Source organism: Taudactylus pleione, unplaced genomic scaffold (genome assembly GCF_031769625.1).
Source record: "Taudactylus pleione unplaced genomic scaffold, aTauple2 ptg000226l, whole genome shotgun sequence".
NCBI classification, from domain to species: Eukaryota; Metazoa; Chordata; class Amphibia; order Anura; family Myobatrachidae; genus Taudactylus; species Taudactylus pleione.
In genome coordinates, this window is record NW_028284628.1 from 1 (window position 1) to 14,056 (window position 14,056).

Sequence of the window (14,056 nt, forward strand, 5' to 3'; positions counted from 1 at the left end):
CCTTTTGGTGGAGGCTTGGTCCCACCCTAATAGGCGCTTCCTAGTTTCTAAGCACATTCCTACTTTTTATCCTCTGCCGGGAGCCGGTCGGGCTAAATGTGAGTCTCCTCCCCCGGTTGATGCGCAAGCTGCCCACCTAGTTAAGAATATCAGTCTTCCTCTTATGAACAGTGCATCACTTAAGATAAGTCTCCAACTTCCTATCCGTCGGATCCTTAAGTCTATTTACTCTAAAGAGGGTACAGTAGCTCGCCCGGCTCTTGCATCTACCTGGGTTTCCAAGGCCATTTGTCGCTGGGCAGATGCCCTGGAGGATGGCCTTACTTTAGGTACCAACAGGAATGTTATTTTGTCTCTCGTGGAGCATGTCCGGGAGACTGCTTCTTATCTTTTGGAGGTAACTATAGACACTGGGATACTAACTTCCAAGGTTTCGGCCTCTTCAGTGTCAGCTAGGAGAGCTCTCTGGCTTCGTTACTGGCATGCAGATTCTGATTCTCAAAAGGCACTTGAGGCTCTGCCCTTTTCGGGGAATGTTCACTTTGGTCCAGAATTGGATAAAATCGCAGTTAAAGTGGCGGAATCTAAGACTGCCTTTCTCCCTTCTGGGGCCGCTTCTAGGTCGCAATCTTCTAATTTAGGTCCTTTTGTCCGCAGGGTAAAGCCAAGGGTTTGTTGTTTTCTAGGTCCCAGGGTTCCTCTGCCAAGGATTCTAAACCTTTTTTTCTAAACCTTCTTTTTTTTTTTTTCCCGAAATTTGGAAGATGAATTCGGAGGATGCCTGGGTAAGAGGGGAGGTCTCCCAGGGCTATGCATTGACTTTTCGAGAGTATCCTCTAACCCAGTTTTTTTTTTTTTTTTTTTTTTCCCACAGATCTTTCTTTGGATCAGAAGAAGGCAGAAGAACGTACTCGAGGGAGTACGTTCGCTCTCTTCTGGCCTGCAAGGTCATTGTTCCGTTTCCCGCGTCTCAGCGGGGCACGGGCTTCTATGCCAGTCTATTTATGGTTCGCAAGTTGAACGGGTTATTCCGACCGATTCTAAACCTGAAGTCTCTCAATAGGTTCTTGAGGATTCCCAAGTTCTGAATGGAATCGCTTTTTACCATTATTCTGGCCATGGAGCCGGGGAACTTCATGGCCTCCTTAGACATCCAGGATGCCTATTTACATGTCCCCATCCTTCTCCATAATCAGCGATTCCTCAGGTTGGTGGCCCAGGAGGATCATTTCCAATTTCGGACTTTGCAATTTTCCACGGCTCCTCGTTTCTTCACGAAGTTCATGGTGGCTCATCTTCGGAACAGGGGAATCCGATATTTCCCTACTTGGACGACTGCCTTCTTCTGGCCCAGGCTCAGGAGGTTCTCAGGGAGCACATTTGAATCACGGTGAATCTTCTCCAGCCTCACGGATGGGTCATCAATTGGAAGAAATCCTCTCTAACTCCCTCTCAGGAAATGGTGCATTTAGGAGCCTTGCTGGACTCAAGGACTCAGCGGGTGCTCCTCCCGGCAGACAAGGTTCAGGACTTACAAGCCAAGATTTGTTTGTTTCTGCATCACCGCCGGGTGTCATTTTACTCTTGCATGCAGATTCTGAGCTCTCCGGTCTCTACCTTTGACACGGTGGAGTATGCCCAGTTATGTTCCTGGCCTCTCCAATTGGAGACTCAAGCCCGGTGGGACAAATCCCATCTACATCTCAGGTCCCAGACGATTGTTCTCTCTCAGGAGGTACGTCACTCTCTCTTGTGGTGACTCCAGGGGTCCAATCTGACCATAGGTTGTCCCTTATGGATTTAGGACTGGGTCCTTCTTACAACCGACGCAAGTTTTCGGGGGTGGGGGGGCGGTTTCCTGTCGGCAGACCTTCCAGGGTCAAAGGTAGGCTCAGGAGATCCGTTTGCTGATCAACTTTCTGGAGCTCCAAGCGGTTTACAGGGCCCTGTGTTGAGCTTTGCCTCTACTGCGAGTCGCTCTGTCCAGGTATAGTGTGACAAGTCGATGGCTGTTGCTTACATACCCCATCAGGCCGGTACTAGCAATCGTGCTGCCATGAGGGAGGTCAGGCGCATTCTTCTTTGGGCGAAAAGGCATCTTCCATCCCTGTCGGCGGTTTACATTCCCGGAGTGCAAAATTGGGAAGTGGACTTCCTAAGCCGCCAGGACGTTCATTCGGGCGAGTGGGCCCTACATCCGGACGTCTTTCTTCTCTTGGTTTTTCGCTGGGTCTTGCTGGACATCAACATGATGGCGTCTTGACACAGTCACCAAGTTCTGAAGTACTGCTCTCGCACCAGATATCCTGCAGCCTTTCTGGTGAATGCTCTGGCGGTTCGGTGGACCTTTCCGCTACTGCACATCTTCCCTCCAATCTCTCTATTTCTGCGGGTCCTCTGCAAATTAAAGTTTGAAGGTGGCACGGTGATCCTAGTGGCTCCTGATTGGCCGCGGAGGGTGTGATATGCAGATCTACAGGGCCTTTCTGTCGAAGCTCCTCTGTGCTCAGATCTTCTCTCTCAGGACCCGTGCTTTCATCCGGATCTGGCCTGTCTTGCTTTGACAGGGTGGCTCTTGAGACTAAGGGGTTCTCCAGGTCAGTCATTAACACTATGCTCAATGCCCGTAAGCCCTCTTCAGGTAGGATTTACCATCGGGTTTGGAGGACTTACTTTGACTGGTGTTCGGCTAGGAATCTTAAGGTCATTCTGACTCTCTCTGGTTCTCTCCTTTTTGCAGACGGGCTGGATTTGGGCCTCCCGCCTTGCTTCATTAAAAGTGCAGGTTTCAGCTCTTTCAGTCCTCTTTCAGACAGGTTGATCAGACCTTTCTTCAAGGTGTCCTCCACGTACAACTCCCGTTTGTACTGCCGGTGGCTTCTTAGAATTTGTGTCTGGTTCTTAGGGCCGTTCAGTCTTCGCCCTTTGAGCCCTTGGACACGGTGGACCTGGAAGTCTGTCTTTCTCCTTGCTATAGGTTCTTGCCGATGGGTGTCGGACTTGAGAGTTTTGTCCTGTCACTCTACGTTTCTAATCTTTCACCAGGACAGAGCTGTCCTTCGGACCCGACTATGTTACCTTCCTAAGGTTGTTTTCAGGTTTCACATCAATCAAGATATTGTGTTTCCTGCTTTCCAGGTTTCCGGATGGACTAATCGCCACGCTTATGCTGCGTCAGATCTTCCTGCACCGTCTGTAGTGAAGGCTCATTCAACCTGGTCGATGGGAACGTCGTGATACATTCACCACCCATGGTGTGGCTTTTGGGCGGAGAGTCCACAGCGCAGCCTAGGAGCATTCCCTCCCTTAGGAGATTAGCTTTGGGATGTCCCAGCATAGAGCCTATGTCCCCTATGGAGGAAGAAGAAAGAGATTTATGTGATTACCTGTTAAATCCTTTTCTTCGATTCCATATGGGACACAGGACGCCCACCCTGACGGACGTGGCTTGCGGAGCTTTGCTCTGCTTCGTTTCTTCTTTTCACATTTCTTGTGTGCTTGGACTTGAGTGTGTGCCGGTCTTCCTTCTCGCTCCTTGCCCTTAGGCTTGTTAACTGAAATGCCTGTGTCTGGGGGTGGGGTATAGGGGGAGGGGGGGAGCCTGGGCTTTGTCTGACAAAGTTAACTGTGTGGTGTCCACACTCCATCCCACCAACCTGTACCCAGTGTAGAGCCTGTGTTCCCTATGGAATCGAAGAAAATGATTTAATAGGTAAGCACATAAATCTTCTTTTTTGTTAAACAGAGAAAAATATTATGTAGCCAATAAAATATTTTAGATTTCTAGTTCAAATCTGGCATACTGGTAACAGAAAGTGTCATCACCAAACTCTGGGCCTGATTCAGCTGTGAACGCAAGGTCACTGCTGATTGCAGATTCACGACTATCTGGAATCTGCGCATGACCCATTCTGCGAGTGTGCAGAATGGGTCCTGAGTAGTCGCATGCAAACCCTTGAATGCCTCTGCCTGATTGACAGGCAGAGGCATTTAAGGGGCGGTGCAGGGGTGGCTGCCATAGCATATTTTCAGAGAGTGGCTAGTCAAGGATCTGCAGTGTCCTGGGCTCACAAGCTAGCCAGCCTAAGTAAGCTGAAGCCCGGCGCCGTCCACCATCATCGATGGTGATTCCAGCCTGCGACCGTAAATGCAGCAGGTGGTGTCATACACCTAGCACTAGCTGACTGCTTGAGATTGGCTGGATGTGAACACACTGGTGTGACGCTGATGACTGCCTTCTCGGTTTTTCAGGATATACATTGTTTTTGGGTGCATGCTTTATTAAATACATTTTCCACATGCAAAATAAATGAAATATGATATTTTTGTGTGAATTTTGCTTATTTTGTGACCTGCTCAGCCCCATAGTGTTTCCCAGTATAAACCTTAGATCCAAGTTCCATGAGACGTGATATCAGGGGAGATCACAGAATGTTACACTCAGTAAATCCTCTGCACCGGTGCCTGTAGGTGGGTACAGACAGTGTGGAAGCTCCACTCTGTATGCAGCACACTGGAAAAAAGTTGGCCCCTCCTCTTCTACTGGTTTTGGTCATTTGCCAGGCTCTAGCTACGAAGAATCCCCCCCAATATACCATGAGACAACTCCATTCACCTGAAAAATAGAAAGGCATTTGTCCTGGAAGATAGACCAATGACATTTGAGTACTGACCAAGAGAACCTGTTCCAGGATTTCTGGAGACTTATCTGCTGCATGTAAAGAGCCAGTGTGGAGACCATAGTGCCGGCCACTGCTGTGTAGTAACAGACTGTATCCTGTGGGTTGTTAAGGAGTGGGGAGATTGTACCTTCTCCTCAGGACAGAAAACATGTTCTGGTGCACTGTTTATTAGCCAGCTGTGGCTTTCTAAGTATGACACATTTGTGACCTGTGGATGGAAGCCACCAAATTGTGCACTTGATCCCCCTGTTCAAGTAATGCTGTGGGTTGCAAAGAATGATTTTGCCCATAACAAAATTAATGAAGGGCACTGTGTCCAACTCCTTAGGGGAGGGGGAAGTCCACTATTCTTCCATTTCCTGTCTCATAGAGGCTGTGTAAATATTGTCTGCATACAGTATACAGATGCCAATTATAAAGCACAACAGTGTTTGCTGGTGCTATATAAGTAAATGTTAATAAATACATAGCCATAATGATCACTGAGCGGTGACCAGGAACTGTACGGAGCTGAACTGGGCTACTTAGTGGAGTTTATGATGGCTTTTGTCTGGTAGACCTTCTGCTGAGCAAAGAGGATGGCACACTGGTTAGCAGTGACTTTCTATTGATTCGGTCACTATCGATGTGGCACTTGTGGTTTCCCGGTGTTTGTGTGGGTTTCCTGCGGGTGCCCTGGTTTTCTTTAGTGTCCAACATAAAATATTGGTAGCTTAATTGTCTACTGAAAAATGGACCTAAATGTCTGTGTTGTTTGTGTGAGATATGGACATTAGACAATAAGCACCAGTGAGGCTGGGTCTGATGTGAATGAGTCATTATCTGTAAACTTAAAAGAAAATCATTCCTCAGTGCTAATATATTTTATAATATATAATAAAAGTGAATAAACACCCATGTGTAAAAACATATAATAAAAACTAGGAATACATCAGATAGTTCCAAATTTGGAATTTAGATTGGATTTTTCACAAACTCAAACCAAAAAAGAAAAAGATGTGGAACAGCACTAATAAACCCTATATTAGCTAAGGTTATAGAAAACTGGTAGGGAAGTAAGTGTCAAGACATGTTCTTAACAGTAATATTTTAATATCAATTGTAAAAAACACAATATGTTAAATATATTGTGGGGGGCTAGAAATCGTGTGTGTGTGTGTGTGTATATATATACAGTCAGGTCCATAAATATTGGGACATTGACAGAATTTTCATATTTTGTCTTCTATTCACCACCGCAATGGCTTTGAAATGAAACAAAGAAGATTTGATTTAACTGCAGACTTTCAGATTTAATTTGAGGGTAATTACATCCAAATCAGGTGAACGGTGTAGGAATTACAACGGTTTCTATATGTGCCTCCCACTTTTTAAGGGGCCAAAAGTAATGGGACAAACTAAACAATCCTAAATCTAACTTTCACTTTTTAATACTTTGTTGCAAATCCTTTGCAGGCAATTATAGCCTGAAGTGTGGAACGCATAGACATCACCAGACGCTGGGTTTCATCCCTGGTGATGCTCTGCCAGGCCTCTACTGCAGATGTCTTCAGTTCGTGCTTGTTCTTGGGGCATTTTCCCTTCAGTTTTGTCTTCATCAAGTGAAATGCATGCTCAATCGGATTCAGGTCAGGGGATTGACTTGGCCATTGCATAACATTCCACTTTTTAGCCTTAAAAAACTCTTTGGTTGCTTTTGCAGTATGCTTCGGGTCATTGTCCATCTGCACTGTGAAGCACTGTCCAATGAGTTCTGAAGCATTTGACTGAATATGAGTATATAATATTGCCGGAAACACTTCAAAATTCATTCTGCTGCTTTTGTCAGCAGTCACATCATCAATAAATACAAGGGAACCAGTTCCATTGGCAGCCATACATGCCCACGCCATGACACTACTACCACCATGCTTCACCGATGAGGTGGTATGTTTTGGATCATGAGCAGTTCCTTTCCTTCTCTTCTCTTCCCATCACTCTGGTACAAGTTGATCTTTGTCTCATCTGTCAATAGGATGTTGTTCCAGAACTGTAATGGCTTTTTTAGATGTTGTTTGACAAACTCTAATCTGGTCTTCCTGTTTTTGTGGCTCACCAATGGTTTGCATCTTGTGGTGAACCCTCTATATTCACTCTTGTGAAGTCTTCTCTTGATTGTTGACTTTGACACATATACATCTACCTCCTGGAGAGTGTTCTTGATTTGGCTAACTGTTGTGAAGGGGATTTTCTTCACCAGGGAAATAATTATTTTGTCATCCACCGCAGTTGTATCCGTGGTCTTCCGTGGTCTCCGGTGCGTTCTTTCTTTTTAAGAATGTTCCAAACAGTTGATTTGGCCACACCTAATGTTTTTGCTATCTCTCTGATGGGTTTGTTTTGATTTTTCAGCCTAATGATGGCTTGCTTCATTGATAGTGACAGCTCTTTGGATCTCATATTGAGAGTTGACAGCAACTGATTCCAAATGCAAATGTCACACCTAGAATCAACTCCAGACCTTTTACCTGCTTAATTGATAATGAAATAACAAGGGAATAGCTCACACCTGCCCATGAAATAGCTTTTGAGTTGATAGTCCCATTACTTTTGGCCCCTTAAAAAGTGGGAGGCACATATAGAAACCGTTGTAATTCCTACACCGTTCACCCGATTTGGATGTAATTACCCTCAAATTAAATCTGAAAGTCTGCAGTTAAAGCACATCTTGTTTGTTTCATTTCAAAACCATTGTGGTGGTGAATAGAGGCCAAAATATGAAAATTCTGTCAATGTCCCAATATTTATAGACCTGACTGTATATATATATACATTTTTTTATATTACAGAACCCAGCTGCACAATTATTGGAGTGCATGGCTTATAAATGTATTCTTTAGAGTTCAAACAAAGAGCCAGCACATTCGCTTTAAATGCAAAAAAGAGGTTTTTATGGAACACTTAGCAGCATGGAAAAAAATGCCTACATAGATTGTGTTAACCCATAAATCATGAGGAGGTATGACAGTATAATGAGTACTTAGCACAAGTAAGCCAGGGTGGTCAAGCAAACTGCCAGTCTGTCATCCTCAGCGGGAACACGCAGCCTTCAGCCTTACAGCTATTTCGGCGTGACATACATGGTCCAAAAACCTTTGTTTGATATATATATATATATATATATATATATATATATATGTATATATATATATACACAGTATTGAGCTTAAGTTTTAGGCAGGTGTGGAAAAAATGCACACAGTTTTTGAAGGGACTCGGCAGGGCCTTTGTTCCAAACATCTTGGAGAACTAACCACAGAAGGATCTGAGCAAGCCTACAGCCACAGAAGTTTCGTCTGTTCATGTAATCCCAGACCGATTCTATGATGATTATATCAGGGCCATATCATCACTTCCAGGACTCCTTGTTCTTCTTTATACTGAATATCTCAGCACTGAGGACACAATTAATCCTCACCAAATCCCCTACTCCTTTAGCTGAAATGCAGCCCCAAACTTGCAAGGAACCTCCACCATGCTTCACTGCACTGCCTCCAGACACTCATTATTGTACGGTGAAGAAACTGTCTTCTATTACAGCCAAATATATTTCTTAAAATTTCTGCATATCTGAATCGCTTGGCTTTGTTCCCACGTCGAAGGTATGGCTCTTGGCCGCAATTCTTCCATGAAGACACCTTCTGGCCAGACTTCTCCAAACAGTAGATGGGTGTACCTGGGTCCCACTGGTTTTTGCCAGTTCTGAGCTGAAGGGCTGGAGAGCGGTACAATAATGAGTGTCTACAGGCAACAGTGAAGCATGGTTGGAGGTTCCTATCAAATTTGGGGCTACATTTCAGCAAAAGGAATTGGGGATTTGTTCAGAATTAATTGTATCCTCAGTACTGAGAAATACAGGCAGGTACTTATCCATCATTAAATACCATCAGGAAGGCCTCTGATTGGCTCCAAATTTATTCTGCAGCAGGACAATGACCCCAAACATACAGCCAATGTCATAAAGTACTATCTTCAGCGTAAAGAAGAACAAGGAGTCCTGGAAGTGATGATGTTGAGTTCAGGGCTCTGTGGGGGCCATATCATCGAGTCGGGGATTACACGAAGAGGCAAAAGGATTTGAGGAAGCTTACATCCACAGAAGATATGTGGATAGTTCTCCAAGGTGTTTGGAACAACCTCCCTGCCGATTTCCTTCAAAAACTGTGTGCAAGTGTACCTAGAAGAATTAATGCTGTGTTGAAGGCAAAGGGTGGTCACACCAAATATTGATTTGATTTAGATTTCTCTTCTGTTCATTCACTTTGCATTTTGTAAATTGATAGATAAACTATTAACACTTCTATTTTTTTTTAAAGCATTCTTACTTTGCAGCATTTTTTTCAACACCTGCCTAAGAGTACTGTGTGTGTGTGTGTGTGTGTGCGTATATCAGCAGCATTATTATGAATGTGGCCATGACACTTACTGCCCTACCAGTGTTCTATAATCTTATTTAATATATTTTTTTATTAGCTCCACACCTTGTTCTAATGGTATGCAGTCGGGAAGCCGGCGGACCTAATCCCGACAGCCGGCTTCCCGACTGCTTTATCCCGGCGAGGGTTAAATGACAGGCGACATCTGTCATTTTACCGACGCCGGGAGACCGGCATCCCGATCAAAGTGATGCCGAGTGCGGGGAGCCCGGGTTTAGGTTTAGGGCTCCCGGGGGGACTTAGGGTTAGGCACCCCCTCCGGGGGACATAGGTTTAGGGGGGGGGGTTAGGTTTAGGCACTTAGAGGGGGGGATTAGGGTTAGGCACTGGGGGTAGGGATTTAGGTTAGTGAATACTTACCTTTGGGACGATCAGGATTTTCTCCCATGTCGGGCAGCCGCTGTTGGGTGAATCATACCGATTCCGTTCTAATATCTGTGAGGCATAATGAAGGTAACTAATGTGACTCTTTTCTCTTTTGTACAGGAGTATTTCTTCAGGAGGGTGGAAGCCAACACTACGGGAGGCTCTCTCATTACCGCTGCCACACCAATATTACATATAACTACACATAAGCAGTGACCTGTGTGTACAAGGACTATATTGAGAAGGACAGATACAGTGAGCCAGATGTACGGCACTTTGGATACTGCATCACCCAGACAATATTCTTATGTCCAGTGGAAGTTGTTATTCTCTGCTTATCAAATTCCTCTCTATTTTTATTGGTTGAGATTATTTAATGAGGTAAAGGCAATGATTGCATAATAAAGGGTTTTTTTTCTCTTGTAAGAAGAATTCTTTTTAGACAGCTGCAATAACATGGAGCTTTTATTGCTTACACCGCTATGGCTGAGCTGCTCTTTTACTGACTACTTACCCTAAAACAGCTAAAATATAAAAGAGATGATATATGTGAGAGATATAAAATGAAATATTTGTATTTACGATAAATCATTCTCTCATAAGGCTCTATTTATTAACATTATTTTGACTAAAAGTGAAAAAGGGTGTTTTCACACCCATTTCACATTATTTTACCATCACCTATAGTTATTACAGGGCAATTGGAGTAGAATTTGTAAAATTCTACTCCAACCCCTAAGTATCACTTATTTTTAGTAAAGCAGATCGCATTTCCCATAACTGTAATGGGAAATGTGATCGACCAAAGTTACTAAAAATAAAATGTGAAAAAATATCGGGGAAAGCCCTGTGATAATAACGCCACCTGGAGGTGGCGTTATCCAGGGTCTCCCCGGGTTATCGGACTCCTGGCCTGCTCTAACTGGGAGAGAAGAGACGGGAGTCGGTCCATGTAATCAGCTGTGTGGTCTAAACAGACCGCAAGCTGATTACTGTAAAAAAAAGAAAAAAAAGAAAAAAAAAACAAAAAAAGAAAAAAAAAAAACAAAAAAAAAAAAAACCTTTCCTGACTCCAGGGACCGGTGATCGGGCCTTCGGTGATGACTCCCCTCCGGTCAGCTGGTCTCCCATAGTGCACTGCTGCCCGGTCATCAGGTGATCGGGTCCCAGTGCAGTATGGGAGATCACCTGAGTGGAGGTATGGAGCATGCAGGTAAGTGTAATTAAGGGAGAGGGGGGTCAAGCTTAGCGCCGGGGGGGGAGCAGCGGCGACCGGTCGACGCATGCGCGGGTACTTAATCTGTATTTTTTGCGAAAATACCGGGATAAGGCTCCAAAGGGGATTTGCAGGGACAGAGGTTTCTCGCAAGCTCTGTCCCTGCAAGGGATTTGTAGTAAATCCCTGTGATGCGAATTCAGTCAGTAATATCACACTACAATCTGCGGATTGTAGTAAATACAGCCCATAGTGGGACACTGGGAATATCATGTGGTACAGAAGTAGGAGCTGGAAACCTGGGCACTTTGGTGCTGATACTGAGTTGGGAGCCAAGCTAAAGGAGGAAGTAACTTTTCACTTTGGTAGAACCATTCTGTGCTGTAGGGAAGGGTGGTGGTGGTGGTTGGTGGCGGCAAATTTAAAAGGTGCAGTAATTTAAATTAAGGAGGGGTGTGCCCTAACACAAAAATAAATTGCAGTGTGAAATAAAGATGTCTGCCATCTGTGTTGCATAAGCAGCCAGTATTACCACTGCATGTAAATAACATGTATTTGTACCCCTTACATTGCAGCATGGTTTGTCCATGGTTGACCCGTTTTCTCTTTTTGCTTGGCTCCCGACTCAATCAGTCTTTTTACTCGAATAAACTTGAAGATTTACTAAGGTGCACCAAGGAAAGCTAGTCAGACGCATAGAGATGTTATGTCCTATGGGAGTACTACGGGCATGTCGCTGATGGTGTTTGTGTACATAGATGCAGAATCAGTCACATAGAAGGCCATATTGAGACGGATAACCTACACCTCCCTGATGGTGGCCTCTAAAGACAATGCTGAAAGTGGGATCTCAGTCCTTTCACATACAGATGAATGGATGTACACCAGAGAAGGAATTTGTGGAGGCAGTATAATATGTAGCATCAAAGTAGTGCTACACACTACCATAAGCAGTGAAAAGACTAATGAAATAAGCAATGTGCGCCTATGGGGGTATTGGTATAATATGGGGGTTGCTATAAAAGATTTCAGTGAGAGGTTGGGGTATTGCTGTAATGTTTAAGATTGCTGTAGTATATGTGTTTTATTGTATTGCTAGGTGTAATTAGTGGTGCAGTTTGGCTGGAAATAATGTATTTACATTTTGATATTTTCATATTTAAATGCCCGGGGGCCTTTTGTTTTTGCCTCTTTGCTGCCCCTCACATCAAAAGCTGCCTACCCCACTGAAGTACAGTGCAAATGTCCTATCTCAAGAACGCTGGAGCACTGCCCTGATCTCCTTAACACTCTGTTTACTCTTCTGCCAGATATGCAGATCTCAAGCATAATCTAATCCCACATCTGGTTAGTACACACAGCAGCAAAGTCAGAGGACTCTGTTAGGTTACAGTCTCTGAACAAATCCAAGATCTGTAACTCCTAGTCATCCTGTTCGGTCAGAATGTTGACATGTTAAAAAAAAACTTGTAATCAATACATAAATTCCTATCCCAGGTCTCATTACCAGCCTGGAGATTCTCTGCAGACTCCCAGCACTCGGGATCACAACTCAGTTTTGCCATCATGGGCTGGGGTCCCAGTTCAGGTCTTGTTCTCAAAATGTTCCTTGCTGGCCAGGCCCATTGTTGCCAATTCCGCTGATAACAAGTAGAATTGGGGTGTTTTTTCTAACTTGCTTTTTTTTTTTAAATTGGTGTTTGTTTTTGGGCTTATTTTTGAGGAAGCTGAGGAACCGGATGAGTCAAAAGACTTTGTGGTATTCTTTATGTCAGGTAAGGTTTATGATGCTTGGGTACTTCCTGTCAGGATTTTAAACCAATTTCCAGTATATGCTTTAGCACTTTAAATCAGGAATGTATTACATGTAAGCCTCTTTAGATGATTCAGACAGCACAGATGAACTTGCTTAAATCCACTTTACCTTGCACAGTGGGCCTGATTCAGAGAAGTAGGCAATGCCGATATTTACGCAGATTGAGCGATTGTTTGCCGTTGTACGTGTATGCAAGATGCACACGCAGCGATCTTTTAGCGATAATTACATTTGCAAAGTGAGTGCCAGGTAGCCAGGGTTTGGGGGAGGTAACTGGGGGTTGTTAAGTAAACACAGGTGTCTACCTGTTTCAGCGGTGTGCATAAATTATCCATTGTGATCTCCTACGCAGCATGAGAGCTGCTGTGTTTGCTGCTGGTCAGACTTGCCAACTACAGTATGATGCATGGCTGCCCGATCTGCATCAATATTACTGATGTTTACGCTGGACAGATATGAGGGTAGCAGCGAGCGTCCCTATGCTCAGAAACTTTGGAAGCATTGTGCACTTTATAAGGATAACCATCAGCACACTGTGAGGTATAGACATTAAAAGTAGATTGTATAAATCTTTATATGTATTTAAATAAAATGAACTAACAATAGTTTGTGGTTTTAATTAAATGAGTCTCCCACCTCCAATTATTGGCAAATGAAGGGGATAATCTAAAGCTTTATTGAACTCAGCTGACATTAAAGCTGTACTAGTATAATACTGGGGACAGATAGTGCAGATGAGACTATAAACGAAGTTTTAACTTAACCACTATTCCTCCAGTGACCACATGAGGTCGCTGCTGCTGCCAATGTTCAATTTCCGACAGATTAAAAAGCAAAAATTCAATAACTGTTCTAGCTGAGCACCAACACCTACATAAAGGATACAGAATGTACATGAGTGGAATCGCCATATCAATTTTTTTGATCAAATATAAGTTAAAACATAGAAGAATCGAAAACAGCACGTTCCTATCAGCCCAGTACAGGGGTCACAGCAATAGCTACAGCTCGATTAGAGAGGAGGTGGGTGGCTCTTAAAAGAGCCTTTGTGTTGATGTGGGAGGGAGAAGGAAAGCAGATCACTTGGCGCTGGTGTATTTGGTGACGGCCTTGGTGCCCTCAGACACGGCGTGCTTGGCCAACTCTCCCGGCAGCAGCAGACGTACAGCGGTTTGGATCTCCCGGGAAGTGATGGTGGAGCGCTTGTTGTAATGAGCCAGGCGGGAAGCTTCCCCTGCAATGCGTTCAAAAATATCATTCACAAAAGAGTTCATGATACCCATAGCCTTAGAGGAGATGCCAGTATCAGGATGCACCTGCTTCAGCACCTTGTAGACGTAAATGGCGTAACTCTCCTTCCTGGTCTTCCTACGCTTCTTCCCATCTTTCTTCTGGGTCTTAGTCACCGCTTTCTTTGAGCCTTTCTTAGCCGCCGGAGCAGATTTGGCTGGATCAGGCATTATCAATGAACTCTCTCTACAGCTTTAGAAAGCAAGAAAAT

The 14,056-nt window shown here is 44.2% G+C and overlaps 1 protein-coding gene across 1 annotated transcript; it reads right to left on the reverse strand.

Annotated features, from left to right (window-relative positions):
• Positions 1-13,427: 13,427 nt before the first annotated feature.
• On the reverse strand, positions 13,428-14,050 carry LOC148517074 (histone H2B 1.1-like). The gene has a single exon (XM_088479064.1). It carries the CDS (start codon positions 14,013-14,015, stop codon positions 13,635-13,637), a length of 381 nt encoding a protein of 126 aa, XP_088335190.1. The 5' UTR covers positions 14,016-14,050; the 3' UTR covers positions 13,428-13,634.
• Positions 14,051-14,056: the final 6 nt, after the last annotated feature.